A 26780-nucleotide genomic window follows, 5' to 3' on the forward strand; every position below is an offset into this window, starting at 1 on the left:
CCCCTCCTCTCCCGGGGGTCTACTGCTGGGGTTTTTTTGCTGGCACACACTCCTTTATGTTCTTCGATCTGTTGGTCTGCGAGGTGGTGAATGGATGAGGGGCCTATCAGGTTCAAGGTGCCTGTACTGGTAGCTTGTCTGCCCCACTCTGTGTGAATCCCTTGGACGATCTAAATGTTTAATGGCGCTGGTTATTTGGTTGTTATGGCGTGTGTTATGATGGATGGTAATGCAGTGTAGGTTTTTTCCGATGGTGCCTGAATTACACCACAGGGTATGCAGGCTGTTTGGGTTGGGTGTTTAACTGTTCTTCATTTGTGAGCCTATAAGCAAATATATTCTTAGATTAGAGTTAAAGTTAAAATATTTTCTTTTTTGTGATAACATTTTTTCTTGCTTTTACTACATCCTTAATAAACATTGTGTGTTTGCAGCAAGACAGTATAGTTATATATAGTACAGTATAGACACATATGGTGTCCCACAAACAAACAAAAAACTCCTAACATCTCAAATATACATCTGCTAAATTTGGTAAAATTTCCATACAAAGTAAACCAAGAGAAAACTAAACTTGACCTTGTTTAAAAGAAAATAGGGGTTGCCATGTCACAGCTACTCAGTCAAACCAGTGATATATTGTTTGCTGTGGTTGTTGTTTGAATGATAATTTATTATTTATTTATTAATAATTTAATTAATTTTATTTGAAAAGGGACCATGTACAGTATTAAACATAAATGTTGCCATTTGATGCATTGTGCCAGAGTTAGCTTTAAGCTAATTTACATCTGCAGTGAAAAGGAAGAATAATAATTCAATAGTAATCATTTGTTGACAGAATAAGTGTTGGTATTGTACATTTTTTGCAAGCCATGGATACCTTAAATTTGTAAATTATTATGTAACAGATATGTTGAAACTTTTTATATCTTTACATATTAGAAATGCTGTGGTTAATCTGGTTAGGTTTAGACACAAAAAAACACCTTTTTTTGGCACATATTTTTGGCTTAAAATATCTGTTTTGGTGGCACAGTCCCAGCTGGAAATGCACCCATGTTTCAGTAAAAAACAAATGTTCTCATGGCACTAGTCTGGTAGAAAATGCAGCAATATCTCAATGAAAAAGAACTGCTTTTTCTGGCACTGTCTCGGCAGAAAACGCAGGGATTTCTTGGTGAGAGAATAACCCCTTTTCAAAGTATTATTTCAGCAGGAAACACAGTGATTTCTTGGAAAAAACAACCACTTCTCATGTTACCATTGTAGCAGGAAACAAAGTGATGTCTGAGTAAAATAACAAATTTATGCCATCAGTCCTGTTGGAAACAGCAACGAAATAACAAATGTAATGAGCAATAAAAAAACAAATGTTTGGTGGTTAAAAAGACCTTGGAAACACAGTGATGACTTGTTGAAAAAAAAGTCAGTTTTACTGTTTATTAGTCTCAAACGGTTGTCTGCAGTGGTGTGCAACTCGGCAGATATCTCACCTAGCTGTTATGCCATCCACCGTCCAACCCCAGATGACAAAAACAGCTTTTATACTACGTCAACTTTGATGTGATATATATATCAAATGTACAAATGTAAAGTATCCAGGGTTTGCAGAAACAAAACCAAGAATTTCTTCTGGCACCTACGCTGTAATATGGGGCAACAAAGTATTTCTTTGTTAAGTAAATTTGATAGAGTGGAAAATACTTGCTTCCGAAACCGTGCAACACCACGACTCTCCAAGGTCACACGAACAAATATCACAGTCATAACAAGGTGTTTTCTGGGAGTTAAGTGGCCATGCTTTATAAAGCCTGTCTTAGCAAAAAAAAAACAAAGGAGTCCTTTAAAGACACTTTTGCTCAGTGCTTTTGATGCACCACACAGACAGCAGCACCGGTTTTAGTTTTTGTGTCCTTTAAGTCACAACATGGTAACAAATAACGTGTTTATTGGACATCCCTATACAAGATCTGTGCTCTTTTGTTTGCATGAAATGAGGAAAACTTGTTTTGCTTCGTGAGACTTGTGGATATATTGCCACCTTAAAGGTGCTGCAGTGGCACACTTTGGTTGAGCATTACTTGCCGCTTTGCACCTCACTGAGTATATGCGACACAGCAGTAGGTGAGGGTTTTATCCTGAAAGTAGATTCAGCACCAACAGAGTACATCAGAGATAGATTCCACTTTTAAAATGCCTCAGACCCCCGTAAGCTGTGGGTTTAAAGTGCTGAAAAGAATCACAACACTGCTTTGCTTTAGATGAATAAAAGAAAACACTCTGTCCATCTCTGCAACTCTGCCTGTTGATGTGCTTTTATTCCTGTCATGTCTGGTGTTTGGATTTGAACAGCGCCTCGTGTCATCCTTCTTTTCGGTGGCTCGTTGTGTGGTCGCAGCGGAAGAATTACCTGCAAAACACTCTTTGTCAGCTCACTGTGCTGAGAGCTCACAAACAAGACCATTTAGCTATTATTCCCTCTCAGTCGCAGATACACACAGCAAACGTTTATCAGGAAAAATGGGGGACTGTGGGAGAGGAGGAAAATAGGACAGGTGGAGAGAGAGGAACGGAGGAAAGAGGAGGAGGAAGAGGGGGGTTATTGGAGCCAGGGAGGGGTCATGGTGTCCCAGTGGAGAGAAATAGTGGAAAACATCCGTAATTTTCACCGCAGGATCCTGTGTAATTGAGTCATTTAAAATACAGATACAGAGCTGAATCAAAGCAAAGTGGCTTGTGTTGGAGGAGGAGGCGGCTGCAAAGTAAAATGGAACAGAGGTAAAAACAAGGAGGTAAAAGTGTTTTCTCCAATTATTGGACAAAGCAGGTCTGTTTATCCTTTCCATCTGTCAATCTTCTCTTTCAAGACAGGATGTTACCTGTCAGAGATTTTTGATTGTTTGTTTGTCCTATATGTTACTCCTTCACCCCCCATATCCAGATACTCTGGCTTCACGTTCTCTCTCTTTTTTTTCTTTTATAGTAAATGCACTTGTTATTTTTTCCTCACTTATGTTTTGTTATTTTAATCTGTGGTTTCAATGATGCTGATCATAGAACTTTAATTTCTTACACAAAACACTTTGTTTTTGTTTTAAATATTTGACATATTTATATTGCATTCTCCAGACAGAGGTTCAAACTGATACAGCAAAGTGTGGATGTGTATAATCCTGAATGAGTACAAACATTAAGATCATACAAAAACAAAAAAAAACCCAACTAACCAAAATCTTATTTGAATACAGCTGGAATTATATGATGGAAAATGGCACAATTATTAACACAAAAGACAAAAATATGCTTGGTACACGCTTTATTGGTGTGTGTGTGTGTGTGTATGTGTGTGCATGTGCAGTATCACAATCACTCATGTAATAACTGGTGGTGTTGTTCACATGGTTTACTTGAAAGGTTTGTATGTGACATTCAGATCATTAAAGCACCAAACCACTCTTAGCTATCTACAGATATAGTGGCACAATGGCATCCTGGGCAGAGAATGAAGTCACACTAACTCTGTGTAATCTGAGCTGGTTTGTTGTGGGAAACTGGTCCAGCATGCATAATATTTTATGTGTATGTTTCAATGTGTTGCTCATTGCCACAGCTTTGCACTGCACTTATACATCAGTTATTGTTGATATCAGACTGGCAGTGTAGCTGAAGCAGAGCACCCACCCTCCACTTCTCCTCTGGTTAAAATTGTTAGCTCTGTCAGGACTGTTGCTGTTGTTTAGCACCGTTTATGGAGTTAGCACCATTAGATGCCAGCTCAGCCACCTCTGTTTTGAGAAACGCGTACAGACAACTCACTCCAAATTTTGCATGAAGCCCCTTTTAGTTTAGGCTTGTTAATAACTTTTACAAATTACTTTGTATATAGCAGTTTTTTAACAAAGTGCTTACCAGTGAATTTTAAACACTTGAGTCAGTGTCAAGTCGAGCTTAAGTTTGAAAATGACACACATCTAAGGGTGTGGAGTTTAAAAGAAATATGCTGAACAGACTTTTGCATCCTGCTCTTCATCTCTGTTTGAGGCTAGCCGCTCGAGGCTACATTAGCCACTACAACCATCCCAGCTGGCACTAGACCTTAGTGTGACATCAGAGAGATGTTGGACTCTTACGTCAGACAGGCATTAAATTGTGGTTGGAATGAAAATTGAGTTGATAATATTTTAAATGCCTAACATCATTAGAATTTCACATTTGTGTGGCAGTTAACATTATGACGTTTTGCAGACATTGGGTTTTGATTTCCATACTTTACGATTAAATGTCTTAATTCTACCTTAAGAATGTTGGCATCAAATGTTTGAAAGATGTTGGATTTTTGCTAGTTAACAGCACAACTTAAAATCATCGAAATATCAACGTCATTTGACGTCAGTATTCTACGTGACATTGGCGCTGACGTTAGACGTTAGACATTACCTAACACTGAATTTTAGTCACCAGAAGTCGCAACCTAAATTCAACCAAATATCAACATCTAGCAGTGTTGGTGGCCCACTGGGATAATACACTTAAATAAATGACCAAAATGTTATCGCTCAAGTTGTATAGTGGGTAACGTAGGCACCAGTTTTTGACGGAAGGAAGAAAAAAATGTGTTACATAAAAAGGATGACATCTCTATTCTGTTGCATTGATTATGATCCTTCTTTTAAAAGCTATTGTTAGTGTGACAGTTTTATGAGAGTGCCGCAGAATTGACAAAGTCCTCTTTTAACAGATTACCAGAGCTGTGCAAGAAAAGACCACAGAATAAAACAGTGAAATAGACAAACCACATTTTAAGAAAGGGCTCAAAAGTGAGTTTTTAGCAATTGTATTAAAAATGCCACAGACTTAGCTTGTATTTTGTCCAGTGTGTTTTTCAAATATGACATGTATGAATATGTGAGAGCCACTACCTTTTTATTCATTGTTTCCCTCTGCATGAACAATGTGTTCATGAATGAAAGCTGCACAGGGATACCTCAGAGGTCTCTGAATGAAACACTATCCGTTTTTGCATCCTCCCTTTAGAAATGTATGCCCATGGCAGAACTGCGGCAATTATAAAGCAATTACCGTTTCATATGCCCCTTTCTTTTGAGACTGAGGAGGAGAAAGGAGGAGGTAAAAGCTTAGTAGTTAAAAAGAGTAAGTGTGCCAATATTGATGTTCTTTTTTCCGAAATAGTCGGTTGTCCAGCTGGGCATGTATTCCACTTGCCTGACCACAAAAACATAACATTTTTCCTTCATTAAAAAAAATCAATTACTCAGCAAAGCTTTGATGATTTCTTGAACTTTTTATTCTTGAGAGACCAAATGCTTTGCAAAGATGCACTCTGTTGACGACAGTGAACCCTGGGAACAAGAGTCTATTCTCTGCAAGACAATGACAGCAGAAGCTGTGTGTGTGCGTGTGTGTGACACTTGATCAGCCTGCGACAGTAACCACAGTCCCACACACACACACACACACACACACACACAGACTCGGTCAACAAACTTAGTTCCCACTGCTTGATTGGCAGGACGCCAGCGACCCACACCTGCTTTAACTGCTGTTTGACCAGATGGGGACTGAATCCGTAATAACTATCTATATGTGTGTTTTCCTGCGTCCATGCTTATGTATGCGTCGTCTGGCTCAATATGATGACCACCACCTGACTCACCCTTTGATATTAGAGCTCTAAAATCATTTCCCAGACACCTTGAATACATTGGACGGCACATGGTAGCAATATGTTAGCAGGGCCGGGATCATACTTCAGTCATGCTAAATTGGAGGTCTTCATTAAGAGGTGCTGGTCTCAGAACAGCCTTCAGCTCCCACTTAATTTTCTCTGCTTCTTTTTTGGAGGTGATAACATGCCCAGGGGCTGACGGGGAAGGGAAATTGATATCTGAACGGATGTCTGTAAGACGCAGCATGCCAATCTGCTCGTCTCATATTCGAGGTCAATCATCCATGTTCAAGCAGCTGCATGAGCATGTTGCATACATGTAACCGCAGAGGGAGACAGTTATTTACGTGTAAAGAAAAAGCACATATGTTATCAAATTTATGATAAGCTTCAGGTGAGTGCATTTTATCATATTGCCTGTGCATTCATGTTTTAAGATTATATTTTTGGACACAGACTTGAACTTTTAATAGTCGCTTCTGAATGCATTTATTCTGACAAACACTTAAATAACTCTGAACTGTTTCTAACTCTGACTTTCACATTCATTTCAGTCCTTCCCCGGTCAGATTTTGCTCATTGAGGTTTGGATACAATTTATGGAGCAGGAACTGTTTTGCATAAACAGTTTGGAAATTTGCAGCAATTTTACTTTCTTCTGTCTGGCTGCTGGCATTTTCCAGATGTGCAACAATAGATGTTTCCACATGTGCAGCAAGGAAGAAAACCAATATTCCTCAAAGTGCATTCTGTTGTGTCAGAAAGGATTTTTTTTATTTTGACAAGACAACTTCCAATGTAAGGACTATAAATAGTAAAGGTTTAAACTTCTACATGGCTCTAGGGGAGGAGCTGTAAGACATATGTTAAGGCTCTCTGTTTTTTTCTTTTACTTTACAACAAATGTTTTTTTTTTGTATGGACCCTTACTAAATCCAGAAATAAAATCATGCTGCTGTTCTGTGGCTGACCTCCCTTAGAAGGAGAGACGTTTGAAATGGGCAGTTTAATCACACAACACAATATAACAGATGTTGAAATGAGCCAATGGTATGCTGATTGCAGGTCTGTCCACCACAGCTGATGCCCGTGAATGACGGAATGTATGATACTTATTTCATTCTCAGGTACAATGAGAATTCTCTAATGTTAAAATAAGATTTTTAAAAAATCAGTAAAAACAAACAAATAAATAAATAAATGAATCAGTAAAAGCTTAAAATACAGACTTGTGCAAGTACAACTTTTGAAATAAAATAAGGTATAAGGTATAGTTAAATTAAATGTACATTGAATTTAAACTATATTAGTAGGCCCAGGTATTAGCAATAAATGGTTAAATCTTTGTGCAAACACACAAAGAGTGTGTGTGTGTGTATATATATATATATATATATATATGTGTGTGTGTGTGTGTGTGTGTGTGTGTGTGTGTGTGTGTGTGTGTGAGTGTGTATGTATGTATGTATATAGCGTAATGCTGAAGGTGTTTTCCCAGCCTACATATATGCTATATGTGGTCCGCGATCAACTCGCGAGATCATCTGGCTCGCGGAGCTTTGGCTTGGCACGTGTGTTCCTCTTTTTTTTTTTTTTTTTAAAGTGTGGCTCTCAGCTGCCGAGGCGGATGATGATGATGGCGGAGCTGGTTCAGGGACAGGCCTCGGTGGCTCAGCCCGGAACGAAAGATGACTTCGCAGACACGATACGCCGGGTCCGACAGGTAAAATGCTCTTTGGCGAACACAAGTGTAGCGCTTTCGGACCGCAAACAGAGTGTTTGCATGCGGAGCAGGGCAGGACTTTGGTCGGGGCACCCCGGACCCCCTACTACAAACACTCCTCATGCACCCAGCAAGCTAGCAAGCTAACGTTAAGTAGCCGAGACAGCAGAGCTGAGAGGACAGATTAGACTTTACACGGGACAGAAGACGCGTTAAGTAACCGTGTCAAAGCTGTCAAAACGACCACACAAGCCATGTCTGACACTAAACACGAAGGCCTCTAATGATGTCGAAGTTTGTGCAACTTTAGTAAGTTAAGCCGACACACTGCAACCTGTTGTCAAGCCACAGAAGTTGCAGTTAGCTTAGCTTGCTAACTTACTGTCACAAGTTTGATACCTTGCAGACTGAACCGCAGCGTGACAAAAGCTGATGTATAGTTTTAGACGCGAATCCTGAACAACCGCAGCGCCTGACACGCTGTCAAAAAGTTAGCCTGCTAGTTTTGAAGTTAGCTTTAGTATCACCGGCTGTTGCCCCAGTTAAAGAGACACACTAAGAGCTTAATCAGTGATCACATGCTATACTAACGTTCAAACCCCCCCTTTTCTCTTTCGTGAACCTCAAAATAAGCCATTATACATAACTTGAAGCACATTTTTACCGCACTCTAACGAATGTGCGCAAGCTAGCTAGTGAAGCTGGTGTTAGCACGCTAGCATGTGTGGTACTATGTGTCCTGGCGTTGGAGTAAGGCCATGTAATGTAACGTCATCTGTTCAAATAAGCCCCCCTCCACTCCTCCTTGTTGAGCACGCTTGGATTTTTCCACTGCTGCCTGGAAAATACCTGAAAAAATAAATTTAAAATGCAATCTGCTTTTACCAGCTGCCCTGTTTACCTCCTGATAGTGACTGTTGCAGACATACTGACTTTAGCTAGGCTGCCATTAAAGTAGAGCTGATATACGATTAGTACAGTACTGTGCAAAAGTCTTAGGCCACTACTGATTTGTTTTTTAGCAAAGTTGCAAGGAGGATGTAAAAACATTTACTTCTTAGGGTTTTTTTTTTTTTTAAATGGAGATATAAAGAATACAGAGATCATGTGTATTGAATTGCAACACTAAAAAAGTCAGAACAAAATGGCTCCTTCAGACTGAAGTCAATATTTAGTGTGGCCTCTCTTTACATGTAGCACCTCTTGATCTCTTCTGAGCACACTATCTTTAAATAATCAGAAAATTAGTATCTCATATTGTCTGCCCAAGAGATTTCACTTCACACTTGCAACTGTGGCTTGTTGAAGTTGTTTTATCCTGAAATATTTGCATTTTTAATACTTAATACACATTTCCTGTATGCTCTGGTTGTATTTTAGTTTATTTTTTTAAAAAACTACTGAGAAATAAATACATATGAGCTTTGTGAAACGGCTAAAATAAAGTTTAAGGTGGCCTAAGACTTTTGCACAGTGCTGTATAACACTGACTGCTGTTAATAGTGTGTAAATTGGACTTTAGTCATACGGCTACCAAATGAGCTTTCCCCTGTGTAGATTAAAATCTAGATATGAACAAATAGTTTGTTCCTGCCTGTTTTAATACCTTAATGTCTGAGGATAACAGTGTGCATAAATACCTACGTCCTCCACTTCCCTGCGTGTATGCTCGCACCACAAGCTCTCAGATTGAAACAGAAAACAGCCACCGAAAAGGAGGAACATTTCACTTGGACTCTAACAAGTAACGACAAGTAGGCCACTAGGTATTTGTTTATGGGCAAAGACCTCACTTTTGCATCATAAATTGCAAGATCAAAGATAAACATCAGAGTGAATCATGTATTAACCCTTACAGAAAGCGGACTGCCACATTGTGAATTTACACTTACAAGTTGTAGAAGAGGGAAGTCCTCTTGTTGTTTTTTTTTTTTGTGTTATCATATGACATTGTTGTGGGTCGAGTCAGAGAGATAGGAAGTTCTTCATATGAGTCATGGCTGTAGTAAAATAGTCAAAAGATCAATGTCCTATGTCTTCTCCTAAATACTTTGCTTTAATGTAAAACATCATGAGGTCAAGGAAAGATGTAAAGAAGAATACATGAGAAAACGAGAATCTGACTGCTCTTGCACTAAGCTTTGTAATTATGCAACGGAGGATGTTACTGACACCTAAAACATTGCTGCCACAAGAAATCGTGGGACGGCATTATTTCCTTTTACTTTTGTAAAAGATGATCCAGTGTACCCTCTGCGAAAGGAGATAAGGAAGGAAGCACTGAACCACTTTTCCTTAGCGTGTAGATCATACGACCAGCTCTTATCATGGCTTACTCTTAGACACTTTCTGTCATTTCACTCATTTAGGATAGGAAGCCAAAAAAGGCTAATTGACCCGGCCTGTGTGTGTGGTGTGGGATCCCACCTCCCTTACTCGAGGAGAGAGTTGCAATGATGGGTTTATTAGCTTCAGCTTTTACATTAATTGTTAACTAGTTTATCGATTGATTAATCAGATTTTTTTTTTTTCAGTTTTCAGTTTTTCAGTCAATTCAGTGATTCCAGCTTTTTAAATATTAATATTTTCTGGTTTCTTTACCCCAATATGATGGTAATTTAAATATCTTTGGGTTGTGGGCAAAACAAGACATTTGAGGAAGTCATCTCCGGCTTTGAGACACACTAATCAAAATGTTTTCACCATTTTCTGACATTTTAGAGATCAAACAACTAATTCATTAATTGAGAAAATATCAACACATTTACTGACGATGAAAATAATCAGCAGTTGCAGCTGTACTCTGGGAGCAGCCAGTGAGATGATATTTGATATATTGATATATTTGATATTTGACTGATATTTAAATCTTTAAACAGCACAAGCTGTACAAGCTGAACATTTGTGGCAATGCATTTCATGTTTATTGCTCAGTTTTGTTTTTTTTTTTGTTTTTTTTAAACTAAACAATTATCAGAGCAAGCAAAAGCAAACACACAGTTGTATAAAGGTCCATTAACTCATTAGCCTAACTTACCAGATGTTGGCCTCTGCAATTTGCCTCCTTTTTGCTAATTAATGGAGTCTGCCTCTCTCTGCTTGCTTCTTCCGGTCTGTCATTGATTTTTTATTTTTTTCAAATTGCCAGTGTCTTTGTGTCACTAAATGTACCCATTTTTAACATTAACATAACCATTAACATAACATTAACCCTCGGTAAACTGGTAAGCATGCACACAAATTCTTCTAAAATATAAAGGCCAGATTTGGTGAAAGTGAGTGTTCATGAATAGTGTAGATCACTGACGAAATAGTTGTGCCATGGTGCCCAATGGACAAGGTGTTCTTGGAACCTAAATATAACCTATACATACTCTCTTTACCATGTGACCACATGTCACATGATTTATTTTTAGTCAAATGAGACATTTAAGTATATATTTTAAGGCTCAGGGTATTAAACATGACTGTAGTTACTCTAAGATGTCTCTAAAGGATTTTTTTTTCTTTTTTTTTTTTTACACATATTTGCTCAACAAAAAATACATTCAAGAAGTGTGTTGGTCTTGGAAGCCAGTCCAGTCCACAGAGCTGTTTACCCAGAGGCCCCGGTGGTCATTGAGGGGTTTGTACTGTAACATAGACAGTTTGCCACAAAATCCTCAGTCTGCATGGCTGTAAACTTGACTGGACTGCTGCATGATGCCTCTTTATGTGCAGGCAAATGCATCTTTGATTATATGTGGTGCACTCAGGCAAATCTGCATCTAAGAAAGTAAATTTAGGTTTCTGTAGTTATTTTAGGTGCTTTGAGCCTCTAAGCTGGCAGGACCTCATTTATATTTATACTGCCTTGCTATGTTATGCAGTTATTTATAAAGTGTTGCTGAACCAAATGTTATATGTCACACTAAAGGCTGATGCTGTTGTGTTAAACATCACGTCTGTCATGCCTCTTTTTGATTCTGAGATACCAGTATGCTATCTAAAACCACTCACTGGAGCGGCACAATGCCACAGTTGTTTGGTTCTGTGTAAAAATGCAAAGGCGGCATGAAAGTGGGTATTCGTAGTGTCCTTATAGCACGATCTCTGTGTAAAAATGGTAAATGACAACCTACACCCATAGTGTTGTGGAAAAAGCTTTTATAATCGGCAGGTGTACTGGGAGATACCTCTTTGATATCTGCCAAGCTGAAGGGAAACATAACTCGGAGAAACGCTAATTTCACTCAAAGTTTAAACATTTCCTCAAGTTTTGACTTAATCTGAAATGCTTTTCACGCTGCTTGACGTGCTAAACTACAGAAGTGTCATGCAAAACGGTACCCCCACACCTGCTTCCTTTTCTGCCTCTTAATTTCCACTGCACCCCTCTCACTTCCACTGGGCTCTGAAGTAGATAATCATCCCTGAAGGTGATGGAAGACTCTAATTGCCGTCACTATATTTTCATATTGTGAAAGAAATTCCAGTCAGGCACAGATGTCAATTTAGTGTAATTTTCTGAAATGCTATACTTTTGTATGGAAGAAGAGGTGGCAGATTAACGGGTAGTGGAAAATGCTGTTGGCGCTCTCAGGCAGCGCAACCAAAGATTTAAATGTCCATCAATGCATTACACGAGCATCTACTTAAGGTTGGCAAGTGGATGATTTTAAAAGTAGACATAGAGTGGTTTTTATCTAAGCTGTAATGCAAATAAGTGCACTCCTCTTGAAGCTGTTTGCAGGAGTTGGACAGTCCATCACTACAGAAGAACCATGTAGAGAAGTTTACAAGACCAGAAATATACCGACAAGTGATCTTTCTTTGGGCTGATAGTATATTAATTTTGATCTGCAAAAGTAAACACTAACTTTATGTTAAATTGTCCTCTGTTCTTACATCACGTGTATTGTTATCTTGCTATAGTAAACTGATTAATCCCCTCTTGTAAACAGGACTGTCATATTTTAAGACTCTCCATCATAAACGGGAGCCCATGATCAGTCTGAAATGGTGTCGGCTCAGCTCTGTGGCTGGGCGCAGATGCATTGATGACCCGATGGAGTGTTGCCTCTTATTACTGTTACATATTTGATCAACTTAAAGGAGTATTTCACTGCTGTAAAGATGGCCTTTTAACAAAACATGGCTGTCTATGCAGTAGAAAGGCACCTCTTAGATGGAGGGAAGTTTATCACAGTTCATCGACAGATGCTACCACACTGTTGAGATACAAAGCTTGTCGAAAATCAGTAAAGTATGTTTTTAAATATAAAACTAACACAAACTACAGCTTTTGAAATGACTGTAAATTGAATCCTCACCTCTTTGGTTTCACCCGGAACAAAATTTCACACATTTCTAGATTAAAAACAATCAGTGAGGCAATTGAAATAGTGTAATATCACTGTGCCGTTTTGAAAACCTGATGGTAAATGTGTGATTTTGCCCTCTATTATCTCGCTTGTCTACCTTTGCACATCTACATACCCGCTGACTTCCTCCTTCCGGATCAACAGCCCACACTTAAGACTTGAAAAAGGAGATGGGAAGGTATTTTTTTTTGTATTGTTGTTTTTGGTAGTGTTCGCACCTGAGGAATTGATGTGCTGTGATGATCTGTGTAATCAGTGAAAGCACAGAAAAGTCAGATTAGTCAGTAAAGTCTGGAGGAAAGTCTCAATAAGAACTGTAGCAGACCGCTTCAAGCTGCTGTAATAATGTACAAAGTGCAGTTTTCAGCTGCTGTCAAAAAGATAACACTCTCTGAAACAGATGTTTTTGTCAAGGCCCAGCTTCACAGCAGACATGCTTTTAAGAAAACCAGACGAAAAGAGAATGTGTCACTCTTTTCATGAAGGGTTGTCTCGGGAAAGGAAATGTATGTTCAAAGAGAATATCATCACATATCCACTTTTCACCTTTATTCCATCTGTGTGTCTCCAGATGGCAGCCAAGATGGGAGGAGACCAGATGCCCAACATGAACAGTTCCCCTCCGGTCATAGACCCCTCCCTCTACGGCTTTGGAGGCCAAAAACGTTCACTAGACAATGGAGGTAAGGCTTCAGTGCACACACACGCATGTCATGGTTACAGGTCTGCATAATGTTCTGATTTATTGATAAACGCATAACCACAATGTCTGATGCTTTAGCTATTATACCGCTTAATGTGTATGTCATGAAACACCAGACTGCTGTATAAAAGCTGTGTTTTTCCCCTCAATGATAAAAGGCGACCGTCTTGTGTTCCTTTATGTCAGGTTTTGCTCCAACCACCCTCGTCTCACTTTAATTTGTTGTCATTAATATTTGAGAAGGGCTGTTATTTTTGCCAAACAAATCTTAACAAATCTCCACTTCCTCCCCAAATATTAACCCAAAATGTCCTAAATATGTCCCCAGCATCTTGCGCAGGTGAGGTTATCTGGAGTCAGAGTGTCTGCAGTGAGTATATTTGTGGTATAAAGTTTCCACAATCCGCTCAATCACGAGCACTTACTCGCGCACACAGCTGTCAATCATGAAGTCAACCCTCCTTTTTATAGAAACTACTAACTAATTAAAACAGAACATAGCAGAAAAATTAAAACTTCAGTGTGATAAGAACCACCTAAAATGACCGAAACCATCTTTGGGGAAAAAAGTTTTTGACATGTACTTTGATTTATTTTTTTTTTTTCACCCATGTCCCAACCGCTAAAATGTAGGGAGCGGGCTTAAAGAGCTACAACCCCTGCAAAAATGATGGAATTACCAGTCTTTGAGGATGTTCATTCACTTGTTTAATTTTGTAGAAAAAAAAGGCAGATCATAGGCCATTTTAAATGACTTTAGTTTTGTGGCATGTCTGTGAAATGCTCTTTTTCTACAAAATTAAGTGAATGAACATCCTCCAAGACTGGTGACTCCATCATTTTTGCCAGGGGATGTATATTGCAGCCAACCGAGATGTTTTTGCTATACTTTTCAAAAGTTATGTCACCTATCTTTATTGTACAGTCTGTTTTTTTTAACCATAACCAATCAGTAGCAAGTGACATTCACCAGCATTGTTTTCTGTTGACTCAAAATCTGCAGCAATGGTAGCTTGGAGTTGGAGAGTGGAGTTTTTCATGCCAAAAACATGCCAACTTAAAAGTAACTTCTGTAACTCAACATACAACCTGTATAGCTGCATCGATCTTAGACACACTTGGCCAGTTTTGTGGCTATTTTTCAGGCTGACAAAGTTCAGGTTGTTTTTCCAAGCGGGAAAACGGCTGCTGAGCACACCACACGTGTTTGTGAAAATAAATTACACATATAACTATACTAAAATCAACCATACCATGTATTAAATAAATAGGTTATTCTTTTAGAGTTATTTCAGTTCAATTATCTTCATACATATATTACACAGAGGCATAAATTGTGTGTCCAGTAACTAATGAGGTAATAAGCTAAGCAGAAAATAAGAGAACTAATGATGGGATCTGCGTCGCATTTTTTATTTACTACAATATTTTACAAAGGTGAAAATAACATCATTACGACCCAGGAGATCCAGATACAGTAATAGATCCATGAGTTTGAAGAATTATCGAAATGCACGCTGCACAGAGGTTTAATTCATTTAATTCATTTTGCACACTTCCCTCTGCACAGTGATACATTGTGCAGAAGTAGTTTAGTAGAAAGAAGATAGTTCCCACATGAAACTGCTCACAAGGTCTCTGAATCATCCACAGTAACCGGGTCATGATTTCTGTAAAGAGACATTGCTGTTGAGTTTTTCAGATGTTTTTTGTTTTGTTTTTTTGGCCCTTTTGAGCTCTACGAGCCAAGACACACACGGTTATGTTGTACAGAAAATTGTGCAGAAATTGTACAACACAAGAACAAAATTGTGCCTCCAAGCTCTTGAAATAATGATACAGTTTCTGTTTACATTCACTCTCAACTCACCAAAACACAATGTGTGTATCCTTGAGGCCTAACAAACATGCTAAATGCATTGTTTGCTCATAGAATATTTGCGAAGGCATTAAAAAAAATGCATTGTTGACATTCATATTTACTTGCTAGCAGTCCTCTTCTACCCTGCCCTTGTTGGCTCATTGCTGTATTTGTTGGTGCATTCACTCTATATATAGATCAGTAACGTCTGGTTTGGGAAGTATGAAAACATTGGCAGGAAAGCGTCCCCACTTGCTTGTCAGTAAGTATGTATGTGCGTCCTCATGCGTCACCTGAGATCAAATGAAATTCATAAACAGTGCTCCGTAGCATTACAAGTGGTCAACAACTCCGAAAAAGGACATTTAAGCGTAATCATTTAGGGAAGGATAAACCACAACAAAGGTGTTCAAAGAGATTTAGCAATATAGGGGAAACACTGTAATTAGGGCTGTTGCGATAACCGCAGTATAGAAATGCCGTGCTATTTACAAGCCAACTGCAGGGGATGGCAAGCAACCGCCACCACTACTATATTCAGGTTTTTCCTTTCTTCATGGGAGCACCGCATATTGACACTATGCTACAAATGCCAGCAGGATAACAAGCAGCTAAATGTCTATTCTGTGCTGCAAGTTTGCTGGTTTTTTTTCTGGATGCTGAGAGTTCAAATATAGTCAACTTTCGGTAAAATGCTGCTGCTGCTTGTCACAAATACTCTTTGCCTAGCCATCCAATCACAGTAGAGGGGGCTGGACATCTACCTAAAAGACCTACTATTACATTGCTCAACAACAACAACAACAACAACAACAACAACAAATGAAGAAGAAATTACTACTGGGTCCATGCCATTTCCACGCTGGCATACGTTTGTGTTGCGCCAGGTAGGCGGAGTCTGCACACCATTTTACGGGTATTGTTTCAGGCAGGTGTGCCGGATCTGCTTCTGAATTTAAGCAGCGTGTACGCCATGACCACATGTTCAATACAAACACAAACAAATTAAGTGAACTGTTGAATGCCTTTAACTTAGTTACTTCATTCCCTATGGGTCATAAAGCTTCAACAGGCTCTTTCCATTGCATTCGGTCCTTGGCAGTATACTGTGCCTCGCCCCATGACAGATTCATCTTTTCCAGCTCCTGTGTCACAGTTCTACGCCAGGTGGTTTTGGGCCTCCCAGGTTTCCTTTTGCCTGTTGGTGTCCATCTTAAGGCAACTCTCGTGATCCTGTCTTGTTCCATTCTCCCTGTTTTCTTGTACAGTTGATGATTGGAGATTTTGCTCCGTTTTAAGCACTGTTCTAGGTCTCTCTCTGATCCATACATCCTCTTCTCTTCCTTAAACCTGCTTGCTCTTGTCTGAGCCTGGTGTCAATGGCTGCCTCTACTTTAAGAAGGACTCTGCAAAACGCCGTGCTTGGAATAGATAGAAGATTGATTCCTCGCTAGATGTCGCAGTTCTTGGTGTCACCTTACCTGGAGATTTTGACAATAGGACCTTTGGACCAGTCTTCAGTGATAGTGTCACTGTTCCAGATGTTTTGGAAGAGATCTTTGGATTTTCTTATGTGGAAAAATGGTTCCACCAATGACCAGGTTGTTATTCATGCAGAACCCAACAAGGCGGTCACCATTGTTCTTTCTTTCTCCACATCCGTGGGTGCCCATTGCCCTCTCATTGTTGGAATTTTCGGTTCCCACTTTGGCATTCATGTCACCAGTTATCAGAAGCATGTCGTGTTGGGGTACCTTAGAAACCGCCCTTTGTAGCTTTTTGTACCAATCCTCTGTATCCTCTTCATCAGCTTCATTGGTTGGTGCATAGCACTGCAAGATGGCGACTTTGCAGAACTTTTAGCTGAGGGAGGCGCACTCTGATCAGTCTTTCACTTACTGGTTCCCATTGCAGCAAGGTATTGGCTTTTTCCTTTGAGATAACGACGGCTAAGCAGTGTATGTGTGTGGGTGTTTTTATGGCCTGAATGGAGGATGACAGATCCATCATGCAGCACTTGGTGTCCGGAGCCCGATGGTGACTTTCACTTATCCCCAGGATGTACAGGTGGTCTGATCTCTTCATCTCTTCATCTCACTGAGGACTTGTGCTGTCTTGGTGGTCTCGTACATGATTCGAACGTTCCGTGTTCCAAGGCGGATCTTTGAATTTGGGCCTAGTACATCCACTTTCGCACTCCTGATTTCCTTTCGGCTTTCGGCAAGAGTGGTCATACTGCCACTGTTTTGGAGGCTGGGGTCTACTAAATGCCTGATGTCAATAGTTTTGATCATTGTAGTTTCTGTAACAGTGTGTTTTTTTTTTACAGGGTGCCGTTGTTAGCGCCATGCTCAAGCCTCAAGCTTTGAGGGCCAGTGTGCTGACTTTTGTCTTGTTTTTGTCCTGCAGATGAACATTGTTGTTTGTTTTGTCAGCTGACAAATCTGTGGCTGCTGCCGCTGGATGACAGATTACACTCCATTTAAACAGCTTTCCCGGCCCTCTACGTTATGTGTTGAGCGGTGCACTGGCGCACTGAAATGGAGCAGACCCACTGAACCCACAGAGACCGGCGAGCCTGTCGTCTCTCCCCACGGGCTTTAGCCTTGCCTTCACACCGAGCAAGCACTCTACCTTGTGCCGACATTTTTATTTTGCAGCCATTCTGTATCATAGCGACCACAGCGTCTCATGCTGCGTTCGAATGGAACTTGCTAGCTCGTGGTAATGACGCGTGTACACAAAGTCATGAACTCGCAGCTCTCAGAAAACTTCCGCTCGTGAGGTTGTGAATACCACAATAGGGTGGCATTCATATGAACTCTTTGAGTGAATATGGTAAACATGCAGTATCAGGTAAAAAAAGAAATGCTGAGCCCTTTATTGCGCCCCATCGCCTCTCTGTGATCTGCATTCAACAATGAACAATCATTCAATTGGTTTTTAAACAGTATCTGCTTTATCATTTAAAAAGTAACAATATACCTAATAATAGCCAACAATAAAGCTAATTTACAAAGCATTAAAAGCAGAAACTAATTTGCAAAAACAAGAAAAAAAAGGTGGCAATACCATGTATTACGATATCGAGCCACCCTTTAGTGGGGAAATTCACTGCAACAGCCCTAACTGTAATCTGAAGTGAGTGCCATGGTTTTGTGTTTTTGTGTTTGTGTGGAGTATTAAGTATCTGACACTGCAGTGTAGTGAAAAAGTATAACTCTATCTTGCACACATAACAAAGATTTGATCCATTTCATATCCATGAAGTGGAAACCAGAGTCATTTATCCCGTCCTCCTTTTATCTTGTCACAGTTGTTTGTATGATAGTTCAGCACTGAATGCATGGCTAGATAAATTGTATGCAATTCCAGTTTAGGTTTGTTTGACGCCCTGATATTGTTTGCAACAGTTTGTCCTTCGTTTTTCTCGGTCAAGGTTGTCACACAATATGGGGGAAATAACAGAAATGTCATCTCTGCACTACAGTGAGCTCTCTGCATTTAGTTACTTGCGTACAAGTATACAAATAGACTCGAGGCATTCACATTTTATTTTACAGTCTTGTCCTTGTATGAATTTGGTACACCTCCTGTTTTATATTCATAGCTGTTCCATTCTCAAGCGTTAACCCCGGTGCATTTCCAGAAGGAAGTGAAATCAGTGCAAACGACCATAAAATCGATTGAAGTTGCTAGATATCAACTCAGGTGTTCACGTCCATGGCAGCACATCCTCCACTGACCCTGCAGGACCCTTGCTCGGTGCTACCTGTCAAAATTCAATTCAGGACCAGCAGCCACTGACCCGGCTGCTGCCTTGCTCTTTGCCGAACAGCTCTGATTGAAACACTCACTCAAACGCTCACAGGCCTGATTACCATGCTGGTGAAAGCCCCCCGCTGTGGGTCAGACACGAACACGGAGGATTGGCAGGATCCATCTGCTCCCGTCCCCTCCAGCCATGACTCATTCTTTTTCATTTCGTTGCTTCGGCACATTCACAGATATTCAAAATGTGATTTATTTTTAACCATGATGTCAGATTATTTCTCACATGTTAATTGCTTTGCTTTCTTCTCAGTAGGGAACCACCTCGGTGCAATGGTACATCAAAGGTGAGCAGACTAACATTACCGTGTTTGTTCATTATAATGCTTTTTGGTTTGTTCCTGTTATTAACTTTCTGTCTCACTTAAGTGGTTTTGATATCAACAGCCTTATTATTTGCCATGAGAAATGTATTTTTCATTTGTCAACTATTTTCATTATTTATCACCCTAGTTCTTCAGTCTTTGGAATATGATTTTCTTCAAATACCGATCCTTCTCAGTGTAGGTCATTTTAGAAAATTGCAGTCAAGAGGCAGTCAAACAAATTATATATACACACACACACACACACACATATACATATACATGTCAGTGGAACAAGCTGCCTATCTCCCTTAAACTAAACCGAGTTGAGAAGAGTTTTGAATTACATGTCAAGAAATAGTTGTTAAATAATTTGTAGGTATATAAATGCCCTGAGGTTTTATTGTCAGTGTTTTATGTTTCATTTCATTCTTGTTTGACACTTTTCTATTCAATCTGCTGTCTTATAATGCAACAGAAAACCACAATGGAAATGATCCCTAAGGATTTTTGTGTATTTTAATTTTAGACAACTTTAAATATCTTATACGCCGTCTGTCATTGTGATGAGCCTGTCATGCACGTTGTAAGTCTGGTCAAATCTATTTATCTATAATTCAATTAACAACAAGCTGATATGTTCAAATCAGTTACGTTGTCCAACCAACAGTACCAAAGCAAAACATATTCATTTTACCGTGATGAAAAAAGCAAAAAAGCAGCTATAATTTTCTAATAAATAACAATTAATCTAATCTAGAGCTGAAACAATGAGGCGATTATTTGATCATCATCAAAAGAAAATTAAGCAAAAAAACTGCGATCATTTTTTAAATGTTTAAGTCAATTAACAGCTCCAATGCACAAGTTGGTTTAGAAACAAATGTATTATAGTTTTAGATGTTTGTTTGTTTGCTTTTATTTTCTCTGGTTGGCCAGTTATTGATTATGTCGTAATCTCTCCCAGGGCTCTTGCTACAGAAGACTTCAAAGTGCCTGATAAGATGGTGGGATTCAGTAAGTAGCCCCTCAGTTCATTATAGTCACTATTCATATGTAATCATCAGTATTGACACTCTGCTCAGTTTTTGGGTCACTGCTTGAGGCCCCTGTCCAAATTAAAAAAAAGCCTTAAAGACGGGCTTTTCTCTCCCCCTCTTTTATAGTCATTGGAAAAGGAGGGGAGCAGATCTCAAGAATTCAGCTGGAATCAGGCTGTAAGATCCAGATTGCTTCAGGTAAGTTCTCACTTAATGCATTATCTAAGACCCCTGTTTTTATTTGATTTTAAGTTTGAATTTTCAACATATCCACAGTGTCTCCTCTGAGGCAGGAAACATATTTTAATAGAGAATCTGTGGTCATTTAAAGATTGTCATGAGCAGAAGTGTTACAGTGGTACATTATCCCAGTGACTTTCATACTGTTTACTGGGTCCACTTCCAAAAGTAATGTCCTTACCAGAGTCGGACATGTGTCCAGTTTTGCAAACCTGTAATTCTATCCAGGTCAAATCTTGGGTTTTTACTGCACTTTGTAGGTGTACCCTGTTGGCAGAGCGTTGGCATTTTTACCTGTGCAGTGTTGTAAAAAAGTGACAATGCTTTTTGCCAGTCTCGCAACTCTGTTGTTGCAGTAATATTGCAGAAGCAGGTAAGTTTGGAAACAGCTGAATGTCCTGTAAAATACAGCCTGCAGGTTCCCCATCGGCTGTGTCTTTAAAACATGTTTTGCTTATTGTTCCTGAACTTAGATGAGTTTAAGACTTAATGTTATAAAAATTGAGCTTTTATGTTCACAACTAGTATGTAACCAGTCTTGGACCAATATGCACCTTGCGTAAGTGTGATGATGAAGCTTGAATTTTTTTGAAAATGTAAAGCAGTGCCTTTTTTGCATTTTTGTAATAAATTGAAATTGTGAGAAGAGACATATAAAAATATGTTTTTTGTTATTTTTGTGAAAATAAAGTTTAATAACCCTTAGGAGCTGTTCAGATGTAGACAGCTTTTCTTTGGTTGCACTGCAGAGCTATTAAACTGTCAAACATGTACACTGGATTGATTTCAGTTACTTTAAAGTACTTTACTTGTGCATTGTGTAACTGTCCTATCCATGTAAATACAAGTATTGGATTGGGGGTAAAAATAACATCCTAATCCTAATAACATCCTAATAACAATAATAAGACATCCCTAATAGGAGAACATTTAGAACATTTTAAAATAAGAATTGAGAAGAAGAGCTTGCATGAAGGCTGTTGCTGTTGTCTTTTAGTTTGCACCTCTTTGGATCCTTTGTCATAAAACGGTTTATATATTTCCCTTTTGTTGCAAACAGTCACGATAAGTATACTGTTGACCTCTCATACTTGTGTATCTAAATGTGTTGTATCCTTAAATTTTCTGCTTACTTGTTACAGACAGTGGAGGCATGCTGGACAGGCCCTGTACGCTGACTGGGAGCCCAGAGAACATTGAGTAAGTTTCATCTTTCAACTTTAACAGATGTACTCAAAGTGTGCCCTGTTGTTGTTAGGACACAGAGGTCATGAACTCAGAACTCTTTTCACATCTCTTCTTAATCAGTCACTGAGTCACCTGCATGCCTCTTTCACATTTGACAAAGAAAAATTGTCACAGAAACAGTTTATTGTGTGTAGTCTGTAACTGAGGTGACAAATGTATTTCCTGCTCCACCCCCACAGCCAGGCCAAGAGGCTGCTGAGTGAGATCGTGGAGCAGTGTCGGTATGGTCCAGGCTTCCACAGCGACATGGACGGCAACAGTTCGATCCAACAGATCCTCATCCCCGCCAACAAAGTCGGCCTGGTCATCGGAAAAGGAGGAGAGACCATCAAACAGCTGCAGGTCTGACAGTGGACTGCACTGAACATATTACTACTACAGTAACATTGTGAATTTGACAGCCTCACTTTTAAAGATTCGGGAAGTTTATTGTCATATGCACAGTAAAAACAGCAGTTTACTCCATGCAATTAAACATTTTATTTTCCATTTTTCTTTCACACAAAAAACAATAATAAACACAGAATAAAAGTAAGATTAAAATGAACTAAATACAAAGAACTAAGGTAAAACCTGCGTTCAAAAAGTAAAGTGCATTTTGCCTCATGTAAATATACAAACAAATATTGACCGGGAGAGAGAAGCAAATACGTCAGCCTCGGTGGGCGCCGTCTTGGATTTGTTTTGCCATTTTTCTTGCTATTAAACTGTAGACTCACCATCACAGTGGACATGCAGACTGCACTAAACACAGCTCTACAGTTGTGTCTGCGGAGGAGCAGATTTAATCAAGTGCAGCTTAATGAAATTATTTAGACCACATTCTTGAAGAGTTGTTAATTGAAAAAGAGACGACCCCTTCTGCCTGATTCTGAATTGAAACCAGCTTTAAATCAGTAAAACCCCTTTTTTATTTTGTTTTGTTTTACTGGCACTTTGGAGAAACGAGAGAGTGAGATTAGTGGAGATTACTTTTGGTGTTATTAATGGTCTGCTTTCTGTGTTGATGTTTGTGGGGGTGTGCTCTAGGGATGTCAAGATTTTGATCACGATCCGAAAACGATAAGCTGCTATTAGGGGTGTAAATTACTAGTTTCATCACAATACAATATTATGTCAATTCTTTGAAAAACAGAACCGCATTGTATCGTTAAACATTGAATCACACTATGGATTGTTAATATGCTGCTCCCTGAATTTTTGTATCTGTTGCACACTGCTCTAATAAGACTAAAGAGGTAACAGATTTATTATAGAGTACAATAAAAGGATCAGATTTTGATCAGCTTTACTTTAGCAGATACTGGTTCCATTGAAATATGCCTGGATTGGCCCAGATAGGGCTTTGTATAACTCTAGTGAACTCCTTACCACACACACACACACACACACACACACACACACACACACACACACACACACACACACACACTCAAAGATTAGCATCATTCTACGTCCTCCATAAGTATTTGTCTTCGGGTCTAGGTGGCCCAGATTACATGAAAAAATAAAACCTGTTCTTTGAGATGTGGCAGAATTTTCACCCTTGAGAGTGAATAGTGTTTTGGGCCCCAGGTGACTCTTTGGTGTGTGTGTGTGTGTGTGTGTTTGCTTGTGTCTGATTGTACCCCTGCAGGAGAGAACAGGAGTGCAGATGATAATGATTCAGGATGACCCCATGCCCACTGGAGCAGATAAGCCCCTGAGAATCACTGGGGATCCCCACAAAGTGCAGGTCGGTGTCTGAGGAGCTCAGTGTGCGCCGCTATCTTTCCAGTTTACACTCAATTTTACACATTTTATGCCTTCAGTCTTCCCTCAAACATTTGAAAACCTCTTTGTTTCTACTGAGAATTTCAGTTGGACTTTTGTTGTGCTTAACATTCTTTGTCAAAACGTTTTTTTTCTCATAATAAATATTTTGCCATGTCTTTAAATCTTCTTTATAGCAAGCTCGTGAACTTGTGGTGAAGCTCATCCGGGACAAGGACCAAGGAGACTTCAGGGTTGGCAGGGCAGACTTTGGATCCAAAATGGGGGGAAGCAGTCTGGATGTAAGACAATTTTCTGCCTCTAAATGCTGAACAGGATTAGAATCCAATTTAATGCCAAATGGGTTTTTACGTACAAGGAATTTGTTTTGGTGTATAGACAAAAAAGTTAAAATTGAATATTTTCACATAATAAAGCACTACTTTAAAAATATGCCAAATGAAAGGGTAAGACGGGAATTTGGGAAAATACATAAATAGGGGATGTACAAGTTTCACAGTATAAATAATATAAAGACAATGCAATGCACAGAGATAGAAGTCCATAAAGGTGTGCAACTGAGCTGATTCATTTATCCACATAAGAACCACTTTGTAATCTTTTTCTGAATTATTCTCTCTGCCCTCATCGTCCAGGTGGTTGTGCCCAGATTTGCTGTCGGCATCATAATCGGCAGGAATGGAGAGATGATCAAGAAGATTCAGAACGATGCAGGGGTCAGGATCCAGTTCAAACAAGGTAAGAAGATAAAACGAGACCTGACGTTGGCAAATGAGTGAAGCAGAAGTGTGTAAAAACAAAGCAGTGTTGAAATCGGCAGAAGGAGAGCTAGTTAACATAAGCTGTTAGAGATGGTGGCAGGAACTAACAGCTAATGGAAGTTGCATTAATAAGTTTAATGAAGAGCTGAATGACTTTAAAACTGTTCAGTTACTTTATATATTGAAGTTTTTTTTTGTTTCCCTTGCACACAAGCGAAAAAATAAGAACAAAAACAATAAATAAACAAATAACAAAATGAGCTACCTGCCAGATTGTAATTTTAATTGCTACCTCCCTTGTTAAAACACAACAACGTGTAGGCGCACAAATTAAATTCGATGTATTGTTGGTCTTGGAATAGGGACAAGTTTGACAGACTTTTTCATCTGGCCTCTCTTTGTGGGAATCTGAGAACTTGATGGCTGACTATCAGAATTATTGGCCAGATTTCAGTGAAATCATCCAAAAGTTGATCATTTTTTCCTGCTTATTCACGTCTCACTTGAGCTCTGAAATCCAAACCTGCAAGTGACTAAAGCTCAAAAATCTCACCAGGCTTTTGCTTCTTTGGGTTGATGACTTTTATTTAAAGAACTTGGATGAAAATATGTGTGCCGTCTCAAAGCAGTTAAAAAAGGTTTCTGTCCCCTGTATCTGTGGTCCAGATGATGGAGTCAGTCCTGACCGAGTTGCTCAGGTGATGGGCCAGCCCGACCACTGCCACCACGCGGTCCACCTCATCAATGAACTGGTTCAAACTGCTCAGGTTTGTCCCCTCTCTTTACATCTCACCACATTCTCTTTACATCTGTCCTGATAATTTGGTTTTAGTAGGAAAACCCAGCAGTGGGGTAAGAATGGCCAAGACACATTATGTTAATAATTAGGAAAATAATGCAAACAAACAGTGATTACTTTTGCAAAAACTGAGTTTCTTCAATGGGATTCAGAAGTGGAGAGTGCCAAGGTTAATTCTGCCGCTAAATGGGACTTGTGAGCAGTTAACATTTAACAGATTAAATTATGAAGAACAACTTAATGCATCAACAATTACATTTTATTACGTCTTTGTGAAGTGTTTAAAATGTAGGTTTGCAGGTAGCAACAAGCTAATACTTCAGTGTTCATTGTTCAGGAGGTTTCACAGGGAGCCAAATATCTGCAGGTCTGTCAAAACGAACACACCTGGTGAATAAAACCAGTAAAAAACACTGAATAAAGACATTTCACGCTACAAATCCGTGTATCTCCACTGCCAGTGGCCCTGTGTGTAGTCAGTGTTAAGATTACTTTTTGGGCTCGGGAGCGTATGTTTGCTCTTTATAAATCTGCACAATTTTCTTGCAAAAGAAGGTTGTGGAGGAAACAATTTCGGCCTTGAAGACTTGAAGAAATTGACTTAATCCTCTCTGAATTAACTCTGATATAAATGTCTCATTCTAAGTTAACAAAAACACAACAATTTTTCTTTAAAACATTATTTTCCATTTCTGTCTGCCAATATACCTCCCTAAATCCTATACCCTGGACCAATAACTTACCAACTGTGAAAAATGAACACCCATGGCCTGCACCATCTCTGAAAACACTGGCAAAATATGTCACAACTTTTTCACTGACAAGTTCATGAATATCTCAAGAGGGGGTGTTCATAAATGTCCAATAATTTCTAAAGATTTCTGAATTTGAAGCAATTCAGGAAGAGTTAACATTTCCAGCAAAACCAAAAAAAAAAATCCTGGTTCCCGTCCTTTAGGAGCGAGATGGCTTTGGAGGTGTAATGGGACGTCGTGGGCGAAGTGACTGTAACATGGGAAGCTCTGGAGGACTGCAGGAGGTGACATATGCAGTACCTGCTGACAAGTGTGGACTGGTGATTGGCAAAGGTAAGGAACAAGTGTTTATTAGTTTACATAAACAACTAGTGTTGCTGTAAACACTTCGGTGAACTGCTGTAGTTGTGTTTTGTTGGTATAGCTGAGACTATTTTGTTATTTAAAAGTTGCTGAAAGAGTCCAACAATATGAACAGTCTTAATAAGAGTATATCCAACTCACCAGATTGCCTTTTCTCGTTCATAACTGAATGCCGGTTGGTGTTCTGCCACTGCGTGAAACTGATGAGAAGAGGGGGGGGGCGAGTGACCACCCTCCTATTCTCTCTCCAGGGCTCATGTATACAGCACAAGTGGCATTCATTGGCTTCACTAAGGGCTTAATGACGGGGATAATGCGTGTAATGT

General features: G+C 39.4%; 1 protein-coding gene across 3 annotated transcripts in view; it reads left to right on the plus strand.

Annotated features, from left to right (window-relative positions):
* The first annotated feature begins 7262 nt into the window (after positions 1 to 7262).
* The window catches only part of fubp3 (far upstream element (FUSE) binding protein 3), a 30280-nt gene continuing 10762 nt past the window's right edge, over positions 7263 to 26780 (plus strand). For 2 of the 3 annotated variants that reach the window (XM_042509302.2, XM_042509304.2), the window contains exons 1-12: positions 7263 to 7412; positions 13347 to 13458; positions 19424 to 19457; positions 20443 to 20492; positions 20642 to 20713; positions 21898 to 21955; positions 22183 to 22345; positions 23640 to 23738; positions 23953 to 24057; positions 24412 to 24514; positions 25204 to 25304; positions 26295 to 26424. In XM_042509302.2, the coding sequence (XP_042365236.1) occupies positions 7317 to 7412; positions 13347 to 13458; positions 19424 to 19457; positions 20443 to 20492; positions 20642 to 20713; positions 21898 to 21955; positions 22183 to 22345; positions 23640 to 23738; positions 23953 to 24057; positions 24412 to 24514; positions 25204 to 25304; positions 26295 to 26424 (1123 nt within the window). In that variant the 5' untranslated portion in view covers positions 7263 to 7316. The remainder of the gene's footprint in view (positions 7413 to 13346; positions 13459 to 19423; positions 19458 to 20442; positions 20493 to 20641; positions 20714 to 21897; positions 21956 to 22182; positions 22346 to 23639; positions 23739 to 23952; positions 24058 to 24411; positions 24515 to 25203; positions 25305 to 26294; positions 26425 to 26780) is intronic. The other variant, XM_042509303.2, reaches the window with a different exon arrangement.

The sequence above is a fragment of the Plectropomus leopardus genome, chromosome 20, assembly GCF_026936395.1.
Source record: "Plectropomus leopardus strain MGB_pleo_1.0 chromosome 20, ASM2693639v1, whole genome shotgun sequence".
Lineage (NCBI taxonomy): Eukaryota > Metazoa > Chordata > Actinopteri > Perciformes > Serranidae > Plectropomus > Plectropomus leopardus.